Source organism: Protopterus annectens, chromosome 2.part1, assembly GCF_019279795.1.
Source record: "Protopterus annectens isolate FY-2018-M chromosome 2.part1, PAN1.0, whole genome shotgun sequence".
Taxonomy (NCBI): Eukaryota; Metazoa; Chordata; order Ceratodontiformes; family Protopteridae; genus Protopterus; species Protopterus annectens.
The window spans coordinates 1,509,522,050-1,509,546,199 of NC_056729.1; the positions used below are offsets into that span (position 1 = coordinate 1,509,522,050).

General features: G+C 42.1%; 1 protein-coding gene across 1 annotated transcript in view; it reads left to right on the forward strand.

The window, feature by feature from the left end:
* MEGF6 (multiple EGF like domains 6) overlaps nt 1-24,150 on the forward strand; it is a 2,184,612-nt gene that overhangs the window by 1,372,459 nt on the left and 788,003 nt on the right. Inside the window, exon 19 of the mRNA XM_044062967.1 lies at nt 11,520-11,648. Coding sequence (XP_043918902.1) covers nt 11,520-11,648 — 129 coding nt within the window. The remainder of the gene's footprint in view (nt 1-11,519; nt 11,649-24,150) is intronic.

Consider the following 24,150-nt stretch of genomic DNA (forward strand, 5'->3'; position numbering starts at 1 on the left):
AGGAAACCACGGTAAAAAAATTCTCCAAAGCCAACTTCATGCTTAGAAGTGGTGAACTTCATGACACCCATGCAGATGGACAATACAGTTATGACTGCTGAATCCTACACAAATGCACTCTATAAGCACTTACACAAGTGCATGGATCGTGCTATCCCAAACAGAACCAAGACGCTGTCCTCCAAAAAAAGGAAGCCAATCTGGTGGTCCCCTGCCATAAACAAACTCTACAACAGAAGGACAAAATTGTTGCAAAAGAGAGTAAAATCCCATGAGTGGAGGAGCTCCCTTGTCAACCTCAGCAAAAAGCTGAGATCCCTTATAAGATCCTCCAAAACTAGCTATGAAAACAAGATTGCCACTGATTCTAAGGACAACCACAAAGCATTCTATAGCTATGTCAAGAATCTCAATAGCAACACCCAGATCTGCTGTGAGTTACAGAACAATGGCACAAAAATCACAGAACCAACTGATATTGCCAACATCCTGGCAGATAGGTTCAATGCTAACTTTACCCCCCTCTCACCCCTTAAAGGGCCCAGATCTATACATGAAGAATGCAGAGTCCCTGTAATCACAACTTCACAGGTAAAAGCAGCACTCTCTAAAGCCAAAAACACAGCATCCATAGGACCGGACAACATCCCAGACTGTGTTTTACATGAACTTCAAAACGAACTGGCTCCCCACCTAAGCACCATGTGCAATCATAGCCTCACATCAGGCTTTGTGCCCACTGAATGGCACACAGCAACAGTTATCCCACTCCACAAAGGGGGAACCACCACTGATCCTGGGAACTATCGCCCTATTAGCCTGACGAGCCTGGTCTGCAAGGCCATGGAATGTAGTATCATCATGGAATTCATAAACAAAAACATTGGTAACCTCCAAACTCTGGACCCCACCCAGTTCGAGTTTGTGAAAGGCAGATCTTGCCTCCTGAACCTGGTTGACTTTTTTGAAGCAGTCACCAAAGCCGTAGACAAGGGTAAGGTGGTTCACACAGCCTATCTTGACCTCGCCAATGCTTTCGACACCATCCCCCATTCTGGAATTATAGCTAAACTCACTAAACTAGGTATAAATCCCTATGTCACAAGATGGGTTGTCAACTAGCTCACTGACAGAACCCACACTGTAAAAGTTGCAGACTCCAAATCTGACTTCAAACCAGTGACAAGTGGAGTACAACAGGGTTCAGTCCTGGGACCTCTCCTGTTTGGTATCTACTTCTCTGAAGTACAGGCTAACACAGAAGATCTCTGGCTAACGATGTTCGCAGATGAATGCAAACTAGGAGCTATAGTCAAGTCCCCAAATGATGTGGATATCCTACAGAAAGGCCTCGCTAAGACAGATGCCTGGTGTCAGAGCCATGGCCTGAAACTCAATGCCAAAAAATGCATTGTTATCTCCTTTGGTAAAAATTCTGTACCCATGAACTACCACATAGGCGGCAGCCTTCTTAACACCGAATGTGTGATAAGAGACCTTGGGGCCCAGGTGGACAGTAGTCTCTCCTTTGATAATCACATTGCCACAGTAGTCAGGAAATCCTTCTACATGGCACACCTCATCACAAAAGGGTTTTCATCCAGGAAAAAAGAGGTCATTGTTCCCTTCTGCTCGACACTCATTAGACCCATTATAGAGTACAACACGCCCCTTTTGGAATGTACCTCACAAGACATCTGCAGCAGCTGGAAAGGCCACAGAAGTAAGAAATACTGGCCTCAAACAGATGCCCTGCACTGATCATCTCAAAAAACTCCAGCTTTACTCTGTAGCATATCACCTACTCAGAGTTGATCTTTGCCTAACATATAAAGCTATGTCAAACCCAGAGCTGTTGGACATGCTAAACCTAAAGAAATCCCAGTCCCTCCGAGCTACACCCTCTAGGGACCTAAACCTTGTCACCACAATAAACAGGACTTGCTGGAGGGATAGATTCCTGTCCCAGAGACTTCCCATACTCTGGAACAAGCTACCTATCTATGTCAAGCAAAGTTCCTCATTAGCACTCTTCAAGAAAAATCTTGATAAGTGGATGGGAAATAGGAAATACACCCTGGTTATCACATCTGTGGCTCTGCTCGACAGGGGCACAGGAAATTAAATTTCTTGGGTTTGCGTAAGCCAGGGAACTTTGTTGGCTAGGCTTACTTAGGCCCTTGGGCCGATAGCCTAGTACCTACCTATGAACTTATGAACCTATGCATTTAACATTAAGATGTATTGGTCTGCGTAAAAGTTATCAATTAAGTGCAAGGAATGGATTATACTAAGTGACTTTAAAGTACATAACATGGACCAAATTACTGTTATAAGTGTTTAGAAATCAAACTTTGTGAGATAATCGTCAAATTATGTATAAAATGCCCAAACTCAAGGCAGTAACCAACATCTCCCTTAGATATCATAAGCAAGTTGAAAATTTGCTAAACACCCTTATTAAAACAGCTTTCACACTCATGAAAAGTGGCGCTATACATCCTAATCCTGGCCCTACAAATATCCCCTCTCAAACAGGAAAAGTCACCCCACCACCCAATTTCATAGCCAACCAATCACTTTAACCCTCCAACCTACTACTTATTAACCTAAATCTCAGAAGTACTGTAAACAAGGTTAATGAACTACACTACACTCTCTCACAGTACTCACCAGACATTGCCTTCCTGACCGAAACATGGCTTAAACCCCATATAAACAATACTATTATTCCTGCAGGCTACAATATTCTTAGGGCTGACAGGAAAGGAAAAAGAGACAGAGGAGTAGACATAATGTACAAATCTCACACTTCATCTAATAGATAAATCTCCACCAAAGTCTGACAATGCAGAGATGCTTATATCCAAACTTCAAATTAACTTAAAGAAACACATCATAGTAGTAGCCATCTGTATCCCACCAGGCAATAACTTCTCCACCTTAGAGCATATCCTTAGTTGGATAACTCATGCCATCACTCAAGAAACCATAATTATGGGAGACTTTAATATACATTGGTACTCGTGCAACTCCCTCACTCCTGTTAACCATATAAATCTCTACGGCTTCACACAAATAAGCCAAACCTCTACCAGAATAAACAAGAAAATCAAACACACTATTCTAGACTGGATACTCACTAATAGATCTTCCCTCTCCCAACACTCTGTCTGCCTGACAGCCTCAGTGACCATATAGCAACCTTCCTACTTAGAAGACGTACAAATCCACTCAAACACCCCAATCATCTTCAGATTTGTAACATGATAAACATCAATCCCCAAACACTAATATCCAGATTAAAAGAATGTAGATGGACTCCCCTTAAGTACCTGCCCCTAGATTCAGCTGTAGAATATTTCAATTAAACATTCTTTACAGTCCTTGATAATATAGCACCAACCAGGCTAATCCGTACTAAAGCAAACTTTACTTCATGGCTTACTAAGTAAAGTAAAACTCTCCTAAAACAAAGGGACAAAGCCCGGCACCTATGGCACACTAACGATTCCTACCCAAATAGCCCAGAATTTCAAAAACTCAGGAATAAAGCAAATTCTCAAATAAAACAAGATAAAATAAATTATTACACCAACTTGCAACAGAAACATCAAAAAGACCCTCATAAATTTTGGCCAACAGTTAACAAGATACTTAAACCAGGACAACTGACAACCCCATGCCCAACCTCTCCCAATAATCTTACTAGCACTGCAGAACAATTTAATTATTTATTTATTTTCAGTTTGATGACCAGGGAAGTCCACTGGGCCAAGAAGAGCCCATTTTCAGTGGAGGCCCAGGGAGAAAAGCTCCAAGCAAAAAAATTGATACAGTATTTACATGTTGAAAATAAACATATTTATCGAGAAATATACAGTATGTTAAAGGTGGAGGAGTGTCAATATTCACCAAGGATATTCACACCACCAGGCTAGTTGCCCAACACAATGCGTCTGAAATTTTCCAGGTGCAACTAACACTAGGTAAGACTGCAATCCAAATTGTAGCTTGCTACAGATCCCCCACCATACCCCAAGATTCTCACTACACCTTTCTAAACATACTGGAAAATATTAAGATAGAACCAAACACCCTAATACTGGGTGATTTTAACTACCCTGACATTAACTGGGAAAGCTACTCATGTACCAACACCTTTGCCCAACGGTTCTTGGAATTCATAAATTCCAACGCCCTGGATCAACTAATCCATAGTCCCACCAGGGGCTCCAATATCCTAGACCTGGTCATTACCAACATAGGAAATCGATGCTCCACACCTATGGTCACCCCCTCGTTAGTCACGTCTGACCATAAGCTAATCATCCTTAACATCCACATCCCACCCCACCCCCAGTAAGGAAACCTCCATAAAAACTTCTCCAAAGCCAACTTCATGCTACTCAAGTCAGAAGTGACAAACTTCATGACACCCATGCAGACGGGAGCTGAAAGTTCAACTGCTGAATCCTACACTAAGGCACTGTACGAGCACATCCACTCATGCATAAATCGTGCCATCCCAAATAGAACCAAGATGCTCTCATCCAAAAAAAAGAAGCAAATCTGGTGGTCCCCTGCCATAAACAAACTTTACAACAAAAGGAAGAAACTGTTGCAGAAAAGAGGAAAATCCCAGGATGCAAAAAACTTCCTTATCAGCCTCAGTAAGAAACTGAGATCCCTCATAAAATCCTCCAAAGCTAGTTACAAAAATAAAATTGCCAAAGATTCCAAAGACAACAACAAGGCATTCTATAACTATGTCAAGAATCTAAATGGCAATGCTCATATCTGCTCTGAGCTAAAACAGAATGGCATTAAATATACTGATCCCAAGGATGTTGCCAATATCCTGGCAGATCGATTCAGTGACAACTTCACCCCCCTCTCACCCCCTAAATGGCCCATTTCAATACCGGAAGATTGCCAAATTCCGGTAATAACGGCCACACAGGTAAAAAACGCACTCTCCAAAGCTAAGAATACAGCATCCATGGGACCAGATGACATCCCGGGCTGTGTACTACATGAACTACAATATGAACTGGCACCTCACCTAAGTGTCATGTTTAATCATAGCCTCACCTCAGGTTTCGTGCCCACTGAGTGGCGCACAGCTACAGTTATCCCACTGCACAAGGGGGGATCCACCTTGGATCCCGGAAACTACCGTCCCATCAGTCTGACAAGCCTTATCTGCAAGGTCATGGAGCGTATTTTCATGGAACTTATAAACAAAGACATTGGCAACATTCAAACACTGGACCCCACCCAGTTTGGGTTCGTGAAGGGCCGATCTTGTCTCCTGAACTTGATTGACTTTTTTGAATCAGTCTCCAAAGCCATGGACAAGGGTAAGGTGGTCCACACAGCCTATCTAGACCTTGCCAAGGCCTTTGACACCATCCCCCACTCTGGAATCATAGATAAATTTACTAAGCTGGGCATTAATCCCTATGTCACCCAATGGGTTGCTAACTGGCTTACTGATAGAACCCACACTGTAAAAGTAGCCAACTCCAAATCCAGCTCCAGACAAGTGACAAATGGAGTACCTCAGGGTTCAGTCCTGGGACCGCTCTTGTTAGGCATCTACTTCTCTGAAGTACAGGCCAACACTAAGGGACTCTGGATAACAAAGTTTGCAGATGACTGCAAACTGGGAGCCATTATTGAATCCCCAAATGATGTGGATACTCTACAAAAGGGCCTTACAGAAACAGATGCTTGGTGCCAGAGCCATGGGCTCAAGCTCAATGCCAAGAAATGTATAGTTATCCCCTTTGGGAAAAAACATGTATCCGTGAATTACCATATAGGTGGCAGTACACTAAACACCGAAAGTTTGATAAGAGACTTAGGGACACAGGTGGACAGTGGTCTCACCTTCGATAACCACATCGCCACAACAGTCAGGAAATCCTTCTGTGTGGCACACCTCATCACTAAGGGCTTTTCATTCAGAAAAAAGGAGGTCATTGTCCCACTGTACTCATCCCTCATTAGACCCATTATGGAATACAATGCCCCGTTTGGTATGTACCTCTCAAGACATCTGCAACAACTGGAAAGGCCACAGAAATACCTCACTAAAAGAATCACAGGCCTAAAGCAGATGCCCTACGCTGACCGCCTTAAAAAACTCCAGCTATACTCTGTCGCATATCGCCTACTCAGAGGCGATCTTTGCTTAACATACAAGGCCATGTCAAACCCAGAGCTGTTGGACATGCTACACTTAAAGAAATCCCAATCCCTCAGAGCCACACGCTCCAGGGATCTAAACCTTGTCATCACAATAAACAAAACATGCTGGAGGGATAGGTTCCTGACCCAGAGACTCCCCAGACTCTGGAATAGATTGCCCATACATGTCAAGCAGAGTGCCTCTTTGGTCCTCTTCAAAAGGAACCTTGACGATTGGATGGGAGAAAGGAAATTCACCCCGGGGATCACGTCAATCGCCCTGCTAGACAGGGGTCCAGGGAAGTAAATAGTGTGGGAAGAAATAGCCAGGGAATTGTTATGGCTAGGCTTGTATAGGCCCTAGGGCTGATAGCCTAGTACCAACCTATGAACCTATATAAAACATATAGTCATTGAACATAGTAAGTTAGGTATACATTGAGAATTGAAAAATAAGCATACAGATACTGGAAATAGCAGTACATCATTGGGAGTGGATCTTCTTGTACATTGAGCATTGAAATATAAGCATGCAGTAGCACATCAATGGTACGGGGTGGATTCCCATAGTAAGGGTATGGGATATAAGTGACGAATATAATAGAGAGGAGAAAAGAGAGAGGGTTAGAGGGGTGCTTAAGTTGGATCATAACAAGGGCATTCCCATATGGAAAACAGATGAGAGAACAGGTGAGATTTGAAGTTGTTAAGGTTAGATAGATTGCGAAGGAGTGAGGGAAGAGAGTTCCAGTATTTCGCTATGTAGGAGGTTAGTAGTAGTTGGCCAGGGGGACGTGAGGGTTTGTAGACTTGTAGGAGATTTTGGTTTTCGGATCTGAGGGAGTGGTTTGGTATGTAGGGTTTTAAGGATGTAACGAGGGAGGGACAGTTTGCAGGTTTGACGATGAGCTTGTGGGAAGTGGTAAGTTGGAGATATCTCAGGTAGTTGGGAAGTTTGAGCCATTTCAGGGTGTGCAGGGAGTGGCAGTGATGGGATGAGTTTTTGCATTAGTTGCAGATTTGCATATTTTGTGGTAACAGGATTCGAGTTTGGATCATAGGCAAAGCTGGAGATTGGTGAACAGGGGAGTACCGTACATGAGAGGGGGGAAGGAAGATGGATGTAAGAGTCTGCCGGGTAGAGGGGCTGAGGTAGCGGTTGTGTCTATAGAGAAGACCAATTTTTGGATGTTTTTTTTTGATTGAGGAGTGTATGTGGGTGTCAAATTTTAGGTCTTCATCAATGATGATGCCTAGTAGCTTGGTATAGGGAATGATTTCCAGGGTGGTGTTATTCTGGCTATGTATGGAGACTGAGTTTTTGTCGATATTGGAGTTTCTGGAAGGAGTAAAAATCATTAGTTTTGTTTTGTGAGCATTTAGAGCTAGGTGGTTGGATTGCATACAGGTTTCTGTTTTGAAGAAGGCTAGTTGGGTTTTTAATTGCAGTTTGCAGAGGCAGGAGGATGAGCAGATGATGGTCAATTCATCTGCATACTAGATGACTGAGGATTCGGGAATGGAGTGGTGAAAGTTGTTGATGAATATGTTAAAGAGTAGAGGACCCAGAACAGAACCTTGGGGAATGCTGGTGGGTGTAGGTAGGAAGGGAGAGGTTGATGTTTTCCATTGGACAGCTTGTTGGCATTCAGAGAAGTAGCTGGAAAGCCAGGCTATGGTGGTGGAAGAGAGATGTAGGGTGGATAGCTGGGATCGGTCTAAGGTGTGGGAGATAGTGTTGACTGCCTTAGAAAGATCTAAAAACAACAGGAATACGAATTTGCCAGTGTTGCGTGCTTGGTTGATAGTTTCAAGAAAGGAAAGGAAGGATGACATGGAAGCCATGTTGAGTAAGGAAGAGGAGGTTGTTTAGGGTTAAGTAAGGCATGAGTTGTGCATGGATAGTTTTTTCTTTTATTTTAGAAAGAAGAGAAAGTATAGTAGTGGGTCTGAAATTGGTGGTGTCTGTATTTTTACCGCCTTTGTGGAGTAGGATGATGTAAGCATGGTGTCAGATTTTTGGGACGTAGGACTCTTGTATGGATCTATTAATAAGAATAGAGATGGGATAGGCTATGCTTTCTGCAGATAGTTTGAGGAAGGTAGAAGGTAAATTGGTGCATTGCGACAGGGTCTTAGTTTCAGAAGTATTTTTATTGTACTTGTGGGGATGGGTGTTGGGCTGAAGGGGGAGGAGGGAGGTGGGTGGTTAGGGGGAATGGGGGTGCAAGAGGTGAAGGGGTTGAGGGAAAGAGGTGGATAGTTTTGCAATACAGTCTAAGAAGAATGAGTTGAATTAGGCAGCAGTTTCTAGGTCTGTAAGGTTGGGTTTTGGACAGGGGTTTTCTTTATTACCAGGGTGTAAATTGGAGGAGATGGAGGCCCAGAATTTTTTAGGGTTGGATGAGTGCATGGATTGGAGTTTTTAGTAGTAGGCTTTGTGGTCTTTTGTTATTATTTTTTTTTTTTTGTGGACTTCCGCAGTTGCTTAAATTCTAGGAGGGAGTTGGAGGTTTTTTTGTTTTTGATAGTGTTTCCATTTTTTGTCACGCTGGTGCATAGTAAGTTTAGTTTCTTTTGATAGCCAGGGGCAGGGATTGGTTTTGATACATTTGGTCCTGAGGGGGGTTTGCTGGTTTAGAAGGGTGAGGAATGACTGGTTGAAATAAGATACAGCACTGTCTAGTGGAAGTGTTTTCAGAGGGGTCCAGTCAGTATGCTTTAGACATTCTGAGAAAGTTTGAGGGTTGAAAGAGGAGAGGTTGTGGGTTTGAGTGTAATGGTGCTGTTTTTGTAGAGTACAGGGAAGACAGTTGGCGAAGGCTGGTAAGTGGTCACTGAGAGGGTCTGGTATTATTCCAGCATTAGAGATAAGGTTGGGATGAGTTGTTAGTGTCCAATCTATGATGGTACAAGAGGTACCATCTTTGTCTAGTCTGGTTGGAGAGTTTATAAATTGGGAGAAACTGTACAATCAACAAACAATTTAATATATATTTTACTGAAACCATTCTAAAACTCACAAAAAACTGTTCCCCCAGTCAAATATATCCACAGGTAAAAACAATAACATTAATGCCTTCTTCTCCTTTCAGCCTATCCCGGTTTCTACTATCCAAAAACTCCTAAAAAAAATAAAGCCCACTACAATAGCAGTCAACAAGCTCCCAGCCAACTTCCTCAAAATAGTAGTTGATGCAATTGCATACCCTGTCACCATTCTCATCAGTCGCTCCATCTCCGAACAATACACACCTGACATCTGGAAAATATCATATACAATACCCCTACATAAAGGGGAACCTCTACTGAACTTTCAAATTATAGACCCATAACCCTTCTATTCCCACTGTGTAAGATCCTTGAAAAATATAGTCATTCTCAACTACTCAACTATTTCTCAACTAAAAACTTACTATCCATGTCCCAACACAGATTTACATCCAATTATAGCACCACAACACCTCTCCTGAATTTTACTGATACCATTAATCAACACAGAAATAAAGGAAATCTAGTCTCAGCACTCTTCCTAGAAATGTTAAAGCTTCTATACTGTATCGTATCCCAAGTTACTGTCCACTCTCACCCACCTTAACCTTGGTCTCTCTGACATCAACTGGTTCCATTGCTCTCTAACAGGACTCCAACAAGCAGTGAAATGGTTGCAAGACCTCTCCCCCCTCCTCCCTGTCACACTCGGAGTACCACAAGTTTCCATCCTAGGTCCCTTTCTATTCAGTATGTTTACCAATAACCTTATCACTGCCATATCTTCAGCCACCTTGATCCAATATGCAGACGATTCAGCACTTATATGTCTGCTCCCAAAATACATCAGCTCCAAGATATCACAAAGATCCTTTTCTGCCTTTGAAACCTGGTTCACTGATGCTCAACTCATCGTAAATCCTAATAAAACCAAACTAATGATCTTCCAACCTTCCACAGCCTCTGACCCTCCTCGCTCTTTCATCATTACAGCTTCAGACAATACAATAATTACCCCAGAACTGTAGTCCAAACTATTAGGTGTAGTAATTAAGATCAACATGAGATTTGATCTACACATAGCACAGATCATCAAAAAGGTTCCCAAAAAGCTCAGAAGACTATATAGAAACAAACAATCCCTTACCAATAGTACTAGAATATCCATCACAAGACCTCATCTTCTTTCTACCCTTCAGTACACCTCCCCCATTGTCACTAACCTCAGGAAAACTGACCGTGAAAAGCTTGAAATACTCTATAACAAAACATCAAAGTTTGTCACTAACTCCACATGTAGGACTCACCACTGTCATTAAAAGACCTCTCCTGGTTAGAATTACCCCGCATGCTTGCTTATAATCAACTGACAATGGCCCACAAAATACTTCAGCATCCACATAAGATACCAGCCATTCAAAACATAGTAACACCCTATGCCAACAACCACTCACTTTGTTCTACCAACAAAACCTTACTAACAGTTACTAAAACTAAAAGTACTGTTGGAGACTCACTTTACTACAGCCATGTAGCAAAAAATGTGGCATATACTATCAGACTCAATCAGATCAGTACCAAACTTCTCCAACTTTAAAATACTACTTATAAATTGCTTTAGTAATACATGGTTCTGCACATGTATACGTTCGGGTTCACACTACCTGTCACCATTCTCTATTTGCACATGTGCTCTAACTCTTACAACTTTTGATGAAATACTCAATTATAAGATGAAAGTACCTCAAAACAACTGATGGAATATTTAATTGAAAACTAAAATTGCCCACCTGCTGTTTGTATACACTGTTAACTTACTAATTCAATTGAATTTCTATTTCTTACCTTCTATATTTGCTGTCCTGTTTCTACGCCTAACATGCTCTCAAGCTTCTATCAAAAACCTGTTCTGTATAAATGTAACCATTATATAAACCTGTTTTTTATAAATGTAACCAAATAACGAGCTGTGCTTCACTATATTGTATCTAACAAAAATTGTAACCATTTTATATACCAGTTTTCTATAAATGTAACCTCTTCAGTAATTCTTTATACTGTGAATTGTATATAATGTTATTCATTGTAAGAGGAGTTTTTCTCCCCACGCCTCCACTAAAAATGGGCATCTGCCCAGTCGGACTTTCCTGGTAAACAAATGTTAAATAAAATAAATAAATCAAATGTTATATGTTTTGGATCTTCCCAGAGGAGAATGATGCTATTTTTTTTAGATTGCTGTTACTTTGATCTGTACAGTTTTTGGTCGTCTTTTCATATTTTTTAGTTATCTGTGTACCATTTGTGATTGCCTTTTCATGTTTTGTTTACAGAATGCCCTCAGGGTTGGTATGGAATAGAGTGTAGGCACCACTGCCAGTGTGAGAATGAAGCTGCCTGTGATCATGTCAGTGGAGCATGTACCTGCACAGATGGCTGGACAGGAACTTTCTGTCAACGACGTGAGTAGTCTGCTGCATTCAGATTTTGTCTTCTCATGAATAGTGCGATCTGCTTACTAATGAGTCTTTGAGGGGAAAGTGAAAATATACATACATATATCTTTCACCATGCATCTCCATCTATATAGAATGTGTACATATATAATGTATATATTAACACTTGTACAATGATGTATAGTAAACAAGCAAATACATATTTTATTGTGATATGTCTCCTTAAATCAAATAAATAAGTAAGGATGAGCAAAATTGTAAATCTTCACTTGTTGGCAGAAGGTGCTGTGTTGGCAACACACCATGAAGCTCTATTGCTCCTGAGTAAAGTATTCAATTCTAATGTCGCTTCTTCTTTTCAGCTTTTTGTATTAGGGGTTGCCATAGCAGAACAATAGTGCACAGAATTGGCAGTGAAGTTTTATGGTGTCAAGTTGCCAGCCTAGCACCAACCTTCGACAGAAGACACACACTCACACCTAGGACAAATTTAGAGTGTCCAATCCACCTGCAGCATGTCTTTGGGATGTGGGAGTACCCAGAGGAAACCCATGAGACCACAGGAAGGACATGCAGACTCCGCACAGAAAGCATCCCAGCCGAGAATCAAACCGAAGAACCTCTTGCTGTGAGGTGGCAATGCTAACCACTTTACCACTGCAGTGACCCACTCAACTCTAATGTCACTGTAGCTGCATAAAATAATAATTTCACTCAGGATGAAGTTACAGAACATACAGCTAGATCTTTTCTTAACAGGACTCCTACAGTGTGTCTTCACATACAGACTGACACCACTTAGTCCCATCTGCATGGAAATTTTTGATTCAGCAGTGTTTTTGAGGGCTCACCTCCTTGTGCATACCAGCTACTTTGTGGCTTGCCATACGCACATGTATAGTTTCCTCCTTGGCATTTTGACACCATTTTGTGATGCACATTGCCACTCTCAGTAAAACAGTCAGCCCACGACATAAACCACTGTTTGCCAAAATCAGCTGCAAGCAGTAGTCAGAAAATGCACTAATGTCAAGAGAGACCGGGGACCTAGAAGCTGACTGGAGAGAAAGCACACCAGTTCAACGAACTACTCAGGGCACTAGCACCCCAGAAGATGAGAAAATAGGTGTAGATGAAGAATGGCAATGCCTCAAAACAGCATGTGTGAGGACTACAGAACAGATATGTGACCAAGCCAGGTATGGAAATAAGGTACATAAGGAAACTGGTGGTGGAATGCAGAAAGCCAGAAAGTCATCAAAAGAAAGAAGTACAGGAAAAAGTGGGAGATAAAAAAAGATGGACCAGGCTAGGAAGGAATACAGGTTGGCTAACAACGAGGCTAAGAAAGGAGTTGCAATAGCTAAGAACAGACAACTTCAGGAAAGTTACTCAGTAGGGGGCACAAAGAAACTATATTAGATTGCAAGGCAAACACAGAAAGATAAAGAAGAAAGCCAGGCACCCTTCATACGGGATACAAGCAACAACTTGCTCACCAGTCCACAGGACATAAAAAGCAGATGGAAGAAATGGTTCCAGCAGTTTCTGAATGAAGAAAACCCCACAGAAGCTGTATTGCCCCAGACACAGCCTACAATGAGAGAAGAAGAGGAGCCCACCATAGAAGAAGTAAGAACAGCACTAAAAAAAATGAAGTGGATGAAAGTAGCGGGATCAGATGAGTTCACAGCAGACATGATAAAGATGCTGTGTGAAATAGGGGAAAATTGGCTCCTAAGGGTAATCATAGCAGTGTGGAGAGAGAAGCATATCCCAGATGACGGGAGAATAAGCATACTCGTGCCAATGAACAAGAATAAAGGGGACATCTACATCTGTGAGCAATACAGAGGTATCAAACTCCTGTCACACTGCATGCAAATTCTGGAGAGGGTTATTGATAATTTAGTACACAGAGTCGTAGAAAGAAAGATGGAAGATAAGCAGTTCAGATTCAGAGCAGGAAGCAGCATAACTGACCCAGTAGTTGTAGTGAAACAGATAGTTGAGAAGAAGTTAGAGATAAAGAAAGAGACCAACTGGGCATTCCTATTCTTGGGAGAAAGCATATGACAAGGTCCCAAGAAAGCTGATTTGGCCAGTCCTGTGGTAGTTCAAAGTCCCATAAACATTGGTAGAATTAGTTTAAGCTATGTACAAGGACCCACTGACAGAAGTATGAACAGTGTTTGGCTCTCACAGAAGAGTTCCCAGTGGGAGTGAGTGGGCATCAGGATTCAGCTCTGAGCCCACTGTTCATACTGGTAATGGACTACATTAACAAACAGGTCGGAGGTGACAGATCAACAAATTTGCTGTATGCAGACGATATGGCATTACAGGCAGACTCTGAACACATGGGTTGAAGCTGAAGGCTCATGGGATGAAACTAAATACAGATCAGACAGTGGTAATGGCAGCAAATTAGGGAAATCAGAAGAAGCTGAGAATTGAGATTTAAGGGAAGATATTGGAACAGCTTAACAGCTTCATATATCTGGGAAGGATGGTTGAGGAAAAGGGAAGTCTGAACAAAGAGGTCAAAGCTAGAATCAGAGGGGCTGCAGCCAACTGGCATAGAGTGTCATATATGACAGAAGAATGCCAACGAAGCTGAAAAGTAAGGTGTACAAGACAGTGGTGTGACCAGTACTACTGTATGGTACAGAAACCTGGGCAGTAAAGGCAGAGCAGCTGAGGAAGCTAGAGGTGATGGAAATGAAGTGCCTGCGACTGGTGGTAGGATGCACACTGTGAGACAGATGAAAAAATGAGGACAGAAGAGCAGAAGCCAAAGTAGCTCCAATTGCAGAAAAGGACAAAGTGAACAGATTATGGTGGTTCGAGCATATTTGCAGAAAAGTAGAAGACAATCTGGTAAAGAAGAATTGGGAAAGACAGGAAGAAGGCAATAGGAAATGAGGGCATGCAGAAAAGAGGTGGATGGATTTTGTGAGAGAAGATCTGTGACAGTCAGCCATGAGTGTCGAAGAAGGCAGGAGTGTGGCACTGAATTAAGAGAAATGGCAAAAGTTAAAATAACACCCTGACCCATGTAGAAAATGGGGAAAAAGGGAGCTGCTGCTGCTGATGATGATGATGATGATTGCCACTCAGTGCTCATGCTGGCTCTTCTGGTGTCTGATTATTTTATGCCATATTCTTTTTTTACATTTAGTTAAGCTGTACAGAGTAACTACTCATAATGAACAAGGTTTGGGCTCAAAATAAATAAACAAGTTTATACAAAAAACACACATGCATACATACACATGCATACATGCATACACACACACTAACAAGCATGCTGAGACACCCACCCACACCTGCACTAGCTAGTAAGCTAGTAGCCAACATGTTTTGAAGAAATGGGAGTGTGTGTGAATAAAAATAATGATACAACCTCGGAGAGTTCAGTTAAAGAATAATCGAAGATCAGTATTGAACCTTGAATTGTGGAGCTATGAGATAGAGGAACTTTTTATATTGAGACACTTTGCTACAAGAATAAATGTTTTAACAGTAAATAATTAGTATACAGTATTTTATTAAGTTCTTTTAAAGTTCTCCAGCTGCTTGTATGTGCATTGCTTGACTATTGTTAAACTTCTTTTGAGTTACTAACTTATACTACTGGGACACAGAGTCATCAGGAACATAAGTTTTCAGTGAACTAGTTCTTCAGTGAATATTTACCTCAGTGGTAGTTATGTGTAGTTTTGTGTATGTAAATGTATGAATGTGCTTGCAACTGGGGATGGAGAAGTCCCGTTTGTTTCTCACTAGTGTCTGCTTCAGTCTGTCAGTGAAGCCGTAAAGAGTGATAATTCACAATAATGAGATGATTTAGACACTTAAATTAATTATCCTTTTTGTAACACATTTCATATTTCTTGAATATTATTTGTATTACTGCATTTCTGGCCAAAAAAATCGTAGCACCAAATATTAAAACTGGTTTAAGTAAAGAGAATACTAAAAGTTTTTTTCTATTTTCATTTGCATCATTCACTGTCTTGTACAGTATGCCTCATGTTGCATTTCTTTCTTTGACTTTGGAACTGATTTGATTATCCCAATGTTATGTAATTCTCATTAACATTCACAGATACTTTTATAATTTGGGACTGCATAACTTGGCAATCTTGGTAATTAGTCTTTAATATATTCAAGTTCTGTTTAGTACTTTAGTTCTAAAATAATGGTTTGTGAAGAATTTCTCAACTGTTTGTTGTTTACTCTATTCTTCAATCAATTTTCTAAGTCTCTTGTACTAAGATAGTTTTTTTCAGGGTGACAGAGGAGTCTGATCCATCAATAATAAGAGCATCCCCTTCTGTCCTCCTTTTTAAAAACGAAGGTCCCCACCCCAGTTTGATAATCCAGAGATTATTTGCCTACATTCCATACAACATTGTAAAGGAGTTTTATCTATGAAAGCTCAACCACAACACCCCAACAACTCTCACTTGTCTGGCATTGCACTCAGTCCCCCACCCTTCACCTTCTTGGTGAGGAACCCACATGATGTCTCCATTTAGCTGTATTGGGCTGAGCTATGTGGCTCACATGGCCACAAGTTGCATGTCAATGGACACCACTCCAGAGGCCTTGCTTGAGATTTGAGTTGCAGTATTCCTGTTCCATTTGAGGTTCTGTGTTCTTTAACCAAACTGTCATCAAGGTCACTTTTCAGTTTTTGTCTCATTGTTCACTTGGGCCTTCATCTTAGATTGGTCTACCAATGATGATACTACTGTAGAATAGAGCATGTGTTGTAACTTTAAGAAGCATTTCAAACTGAGGGCACGTGTGTATAAATAGAGAGCAAGTGCAGGCAGCAGTGCCATTTTGAGTGAACAGCCAGAGTGTTAACGTGTGAGTGCAGTAGTGTCACAGAGGCATGCAAGCTCCTGTGCCATGCAAGGTCACTGTCCTGAGGGAATCTGACAACAAAACATTGATTTGGGACTCAGTCGTATCATTTGGGGCAGGGCGGGGGGGGGGGGTCATCTCTCTCCTACTCCGGATTTGCCTCTCAGAAGAGGCCCTGGGAAAGTGTGGAATTACTTATATCCCTGCAGCTGGTTATATACAGTTTATCTATTTAATGTTTTCTGACTTGGAAAATCCAACTAGGACAGCACCTATTTTCATTGGAGGCCTGGTGAGAAACACTCCACATGCATGTCTTTGGAATGAATTGAAGTCTATGCCACTGGCAAGACAGTCACCTAGGTGCAGCTATGAGTTACATATGCAGCTAACAGCTATTCAGAGTATTTGAGCTTCATGAATATGATAGTTATGGTTCTTGACAGACTACCACCTACTGACTCTGTCATCCTTCTGGGAGATTTCAACACTCATGCAGAAAATGATGGAGACAACTGGAAAGAGTGTTATTGGAAAGAATGGCTTAAATAACCAAAACCTTAGTAGTGAATTGTTATTGGACATCATGAATTGTCCATACTGAATTGTTAGTGTCCATCATGAACACCATTTTCAAACACAAAGCTGCTCATAGGTCTATTTGGTACCAAAGCACTTTGCACCAAATGTCGATGGCATGGTATTAGACCTGGGGACATACATTCTGGTCATTCAGGTCAAGAAGGGTGTTGATCTGACAACTTATTGTCAGTTAGTGGTGAGTTGAATTGGATCAGATGGCCAGGATAGTAAAGGGAAAGTCTAGCATGAAATTCAAACTTGTAAATAAGGTTGCCCTAAGAATGTCTAACAGATGCCACTGTGCATGATGAGTTGAACAGCCGCTTTCAGAAAAGCTTCTTCATTCCCAAAAGAGTCACCTTTTTGTTGTAATTTTACTACTTGACTAAATCCTAGCCTGATACCACAGTAAAACATTTTGCCCTACTATTACTGCACTTGAAGCTACTCATTTAGAGTATCTCTAGGTATTACAGTTACTGCGCCCAGATCCGTTGGGTTCGACAGTCTGTTACTCATTGTTTTTACTGGGTAAGTAGAGACTACTCGGTACATTGTTTGTTTTAAATTTGCCACTTGTTAGAGATTCCTTTATTGACTCTATATATTATTTTGCAACATTTACATTTTTTGCACTTATGACTGCTACATTAGTCACAGCTTATTCTTTGTCCTTTAGACATATCCCATACTATCACTTTTTTCTTTTTTCATTTCTCTTATACCAGGAGTATGTTATTAATCTATCCTGTTTTGTTATACCCCTTTGCCTACACTGGTCAATATCAAATCTCATTTGGATTTTGCCCCTTCTGTAGCCAGCCAGATAACACTAGGTATTTTGAGGCAGGATAGTACTTGCCTAATGCTCACCAAAAACACTTTATTGATACCTCACAATGATAAAATATGTACGAGGATTAAGCATTTACCTAAGTTGGAGGCTGCCTTCTCATCTCAGAACACATTTGACAAGCACAACACATGTACACATACAGCACAGAGCGCTTCCACTAAACCAGCTTACTTTGAGGTTGTTAAGAGAACACTGCCTAAGACTCCCAGACTAAAACCTAAGAAACCGTAGAAAGAGTTCAGACAGCGACACGCCAGCCTTCACCATTCACACCCACAGACAGGGCAGTACATCTGAGAGTCACAAGGGTGCAGACTCTAAGCCTTATGACCCACTGAGACTATATGTAACTACACTAATATTTAAGTAATATGTAACTCTAATATCAGGCATGCAGTCACGTTGGTGGGATAGATTTCTAACCCAATGTACCCACTGTATGGCAGGCAGAGTAGCACACTTGACACCTTCAAGGTAATCCTAGACAGTTGGATGGGCAGTGTCAAATTCTCACCATGTTTTCTCTTGCCCTCCTTGAGGCTAGAGAAAACATTTGTAGAGAGGGTATTTGCTAGGATTTTAATGGTATGCATACCATTTGCCTAGTACTTACCTATGAATCTATGATATCAGCAAAACAGAGTCTGAAAGAGGTGGTTGTGGCTTGACATAGGGGTAACCCTAAGACCTGCTGGCAGACATTAGTAGCAAGGAAAGCCATCTGTTTAAAAAAAAGTAATTCCTGCAGTTGTAGCAAGGGGTCTCCAAATCTAACCAAATTTAACCAGTAGGTACTGCCATGCCAGGAAGGCACCAGGTGATGTTGTTCGTGTTTCACTGTTGCAGTCATTATATTTGAGTAATCCTGCTGGCAGGTTGCCCTCAGTCGGCCTGAATTCCAAAGTCTTGGGTCCTGCGTCGGCTGCTGTCACCCCTTCCCTGACGTCAGGTCATCAGGGGTATAAAAGAAGCAGCCAACGCCATTTTCTGTAGTCTTTCTTGCCGCATGGTGCCCGAAGCAGAAACAGTTCGCAAGTGCTGGTCGGCCGACTCCTGAGATTTTCGTGTTCGAGTTTAGATCCGAAGTCTTCATAAAGCTAAGTACCCCATTGGGGAAACTTTTTTCTTGCTCCAGACCGATGTCAGAAAAAGTTAATAATTGCATTTCTTGTGGAAAGCAAATACCTCATAAGGATTTTCATTCTTACTGTATTCCTTGCCTAGGCCCTGATCACAACGTTTCTAGTTGTCGGTTTTGTGCTAGATTTAACCAATGCACTATTAAGCGTCAGTATGATTTTGCTTTAAACTATTTTGGACGCCGGTTTAATTATCCAGAAATGTTGTTGGATAGCCATCCGACTACCGGAGTTCACAAAAAACGCAAAGAAAAGGAGAGAGATAGACAACCGAGGCCCAAAACCGATGAGGAAGCTGCTCCTAAGCCAGTCGCCGGTTCGCCGGTTCTCAGTGAGGCGCTTTCGCAGCCCCTGGCACCCGCTACTTTAGAATCACAGGCCGCTACCGACTCCTATGTGGAGTCGGCCATGCCACTGCAAACTCAAGGTATTGGAGCCTCGGATACTATTCCTTCAGATGGGTCCAGAGCCGCTGAGCAGGCACCGGCTTTTGAGGGTGTATTCAGACCTAAACATCTTTATATTAAACCGACTTCAGCTTCAAAGGCAATGACTAAAGCACCTTCTAAAGCAAAGAAACAAACTCAAGAGCCACGTGGTCAGGCCTCTATGCCCAAAAAACAGATGCTCAAAATGGCCGAAGACTTGATTACCTTGATCAGGGGTTCCCATCCCCCTCCTGATAAGAGGCCTAGGCAAGAGACTGACTATGAATCTTCAGATCAGATTTCCATTTCTTCTGATTCCTCTTCTGATCAGGAATATTCTCTTCCCCCCTGTGAGGATTCTGATGCTGAAGAATCTATACCTTCAGCTTCTCCTCCAGAGGACTATTCTTTTGGGGAAACCTTGCATACCATGAGGGAGCATTTCCACTGGGAGAGCCAAGATTTTTCAGAATCTAAATAGAGGCTCAGGGATTTCCTTTTACTACCTCAACACAGGCCACTAGCCATTCCACCTGTGTTAGACATTGTAAATGATGTGTTTTCAGAGTCTAGTCTTACCCCTGACTCTTTACCTCCAGCTCCTGTTAAGCCTGACAGATATTATAGGGTTCCTAACTCTCATAAATTCCTTTTTAAAAACCCTGCTGCAGACCCAGAAACTATTTCACAGGGTCCCAAAGGAGTTAAGGCTTCCACTGCAAAAAAACCCTACCCCCTCTGACAGAGATTCTAGGGCACTGGATAGATGGAGAAAAAAGTTTTACACATCTGCTACCTTGGCTATAAGGGCCTTAAACTGTCAGTTTCATATGCTCAAATATCAACAACATGTCATGGCATTGCTTAAACAGAAAATGTTGTTAAACTCTGAATTTGCAGAAAACAAGGAAATGCAGGATTTATTGCATGCAGCTGAACAAGTTGGAAAGCATACTTTGCAATGTGGTTTTCATTCTTTGGAGGCCTCCTGCAGGGCTGCAGTTACGGGTTCTGTAATTAGGAGGCATGTTTGGTTAAAGGAACAAAACCTGCCAGATCATGTCAAAGTTAAATTATTAGATGCACCTTTACAGCTTGATACTTTGTTTGGTGTTAAGGCAGAAGAGGTGTTAAAGAAAATGGAGGACAAAGCTAAATCTATGCAAACTGTCAAAGATTTTTTACAAGTACAGCCACCTAGGTTTAGTAGACACTGGCCAACAAAAACATGGTCCTTTCCTGTGTCAGACAGCCCTCAAAGGGGCAGATCCAGATGCCCTAGAGGCAGATCCCAGGCGCAAGGTTCATACAGGTCAAAGCAATGGGGTGCTTCTACCTCCAAAGTTGGAGAAGACAAATCACAACCATACAGGAAAGAGTCCCAATGACTTCCCCCTGCCTACATCAAGCACTTATCTCCTAGCAGCACCCTTAGGGGGAAAATTAGCACTTTTTTCTCAAAATTGGCACATTATAACCCTGGACAAGTGGGTTCTAAATATCGTGTCACAAGGCTACAAGTTCCATTTCCATACCCCGCCAAAGGCAAACGGCTGGCCAGATCTGCCAAAAAATCAATGGGCAGAGGCACAAAAACAAGTCTCATCCCTCATGGACATGGGGGCCATTTAACAAGTACCAGAGCAAGAGCAGGGACAAGGATTTTACTCAAGACTGCTCTTGATACCCAGAAAGGACAAGGCCTGGAGGCCAATACTGGACCTATCTGTTCTGAACACATTCCTGAATATACCAAAATTCAAGACTTTGCAGCAGCTTCTGCCCATGCTGGGCAAGAACGCTTGGCTTGTGACTTTAGACCTAAAAGAGGTATACCTGCATGTCCCAGTCAGACAAATATGCAGAAGATACCTCAGATTCAAGGCAGGTTCAATGCATTACCAATTCTCTGCACTGCCCTTTGGCTTATCTACTGCGCCCAAGGTCTTTACAAAGTGCCTGGCACCAGTAATTGCATTCTGCAGACAAAGATGAATACAAATATATCCTTACTTGGACGACTGTCTAATTCAAGCAGAGAACAAGGACATTCTTCTACAGCATCTGGTGTTTGTGAAAAGACTTCTAACATGCCTAGGGTACACAGTCAATGAAAAGAAATCAAAACTAGTACCCTCTCAAGAGATAATATTCCTGGGTGCAAGCTTAAATACAACTGCCCAGATGGCTTATCTCATGCCAGACAAACAAAGGCAACTGACTACCTATTTCAAAATTTTGGCAACAAAGGCCCAGTTATCTGCAAGAAAAATTCTGCAGGCTTTGGGCTTCATGGCATCCTACATCCTACTAATTCCATATGCAAGACTGCATATGAGGAAACTTCAATGGTACCTAAAAAGTGTTTGGACTCAACATTGCCACAGCCTGGAAACTATGATTACTCTCATTCCCTGCCTGCAACAGGAATTTCGATGGTGGGCAAAGGCTTGTCACCTAAACAAGGGACAGCCATTCACATTACCTCCAAACAGGCAGACACTAACAACGGATGCATCAGATTATGCCTGGGGGGCCCACATGGCAGGAAGATGCATTCAGGGCACATGGACCTCAAACCAAATGCATCTACATAACAATCAAAAGGAGATGCCAGCTGTTCAAAATGCCCTGACAGCCTTCAAAGACCTACTTCATCCAGGACAACAACTGATAAAGACAGACAACACCACGGTCATGTGGTATATAAACAAGCAGGGGGGCACACATTCTTACCCACTTTGCAGACTAGCCATGACTTTGTGGGACACAGCACTGACTTACCAAGTACATCTGCAGGCACAGTTCCTGCCAGGAAGGAAAAATACTCTGGCAGATGAACTAAGCAGAAACCTCATGGATCCCCATGAGTGGCAGCTGGATCCACAAGTCTTCAGCATGATAACAAGGAAATGAGGATGCCCAGACATAGATTTATTTGTCTCCCCTCACAACTACCAACTAAAAAGATTCTGTACAAGGATTTATCACAGACAAGCATGGAAAGTGGACGCCCTATCTTTCAGCTGGAAAAACCTATCAGTATATGCCTTTCCCCCACTGCCTCTCCTCCCCAAGGTACTCCTAAAGGTCAGACAGGAGAAGCCAAAGATGATACTGATTGCCCCAGACTGGCCCCACCAGTACTGGTATCCAATACTAAGGAACTTGTCTTAATGCCCAGCTTGGACCTTACCTGAAATACCTCATCTACTGTCCCAGGGAAACAATCAGATCCTGCACAGCCAACTCAGGACTTTAAACCTGGCAGCATGGCGGATAATGTAGTCATGCAAAACACACCTCTCAGTAAAGCTGTGATGGATGTCATTTTGGAAGCCAAAAGACCTAGTACTAGAAAATCTTATGCTGGAAAATGGAAGAGATTCTGTGCTTGGAGCCAGGCACAAGGAACTGATACAGCTGTGCCAAATATTCCTCAGATTTTGCAATACTTAAATGAGATGCTGGACAAAGGCCTATCTTTTTCATCTATTAAAATTCATGCCTCTGCCATTTCGGCTCATTACAATACAGAGCCACCAATCTTTCACATCCCTTACTAAAGCAGTACCTCAGAGGAGCCAAAAATTTAAGGCCTCCAAGGAGATCACCAATGCCTGCATGGTACCTCAACTATGTCTTGGAAAAACTCACCCTGCCTCCTTTTGAGCCAGCTGCTACTGCTGATATAAAGTTTTTATCTTGGAAAACAGCTCTGCTCCTAGCAATAACTTCTGCAAGATGAGTTTCAGAGCTACAGGCACTCATGGCTGTGGAACCTTTTATCACTTTTTATCCAGACAGGGTCTCTCTGAGGACAAACCCAACATTTATGCCTAAGATGGTGTCCAGTGTAAAACTATTCACCTGCCAACTTTTTATCCAAATCCACAGAATAAGGGGGAGAGAATTCTGCATTCTTTGGACGTACACAGACAACTTAGATTCTACTTGGACAGAACCAAAGTTTTCAGAAAGACAGAGCAATTACTAGTGACATATGCTGCAGGATCACAAGGAAAGGCTATCTCAAAGCAGACTATTTCAAAGTGGATAAGCCACTGCATCCGTTTCTGCTATGTACTCCATGACAAACCAGTGCCTAAGGGCATTAGACCACATTCAACCAGAGCTGCAGCCACTTCAGCAGCCTTTCTCAGGGGAGTACCTACCAAGGACATTTTAGAGGCTGCTACTTGGAGTTCAGTGCACACCTTTACAAAGCACTATCATAGGTTCATAGTTTCATAGGTTCATACTAGGCTATCTGCCCTAGGGCATTTATAAGCCTAGCCAAAGTGTGCTTGGCTTTCGCCACCCATTTTAAATTAATTTTGCTATGCCTTTTTTTGAGGTTAGTATACTGTGCCTCTGTCTAACAGTGACACAGAAGTGATAGCCAGGGTAAACCTACGATCTCCCATCCACTCATCAAGATTCCTCTTGAAGAGAGTCAATGTGGGACTCTGCCTAACCTGGACTGGGATTTTATTCCAGAGTGAAGGGAGCCTCTGGGTTATGAATCTGTCCCTCCAGCATGTCCTATTTATTTCAGTGCTGAGGTTCAAGTCTCTCGAGCGCGTAGCTCGATGGGATTTGGATTTTCTGAGGTGCAGCATGTC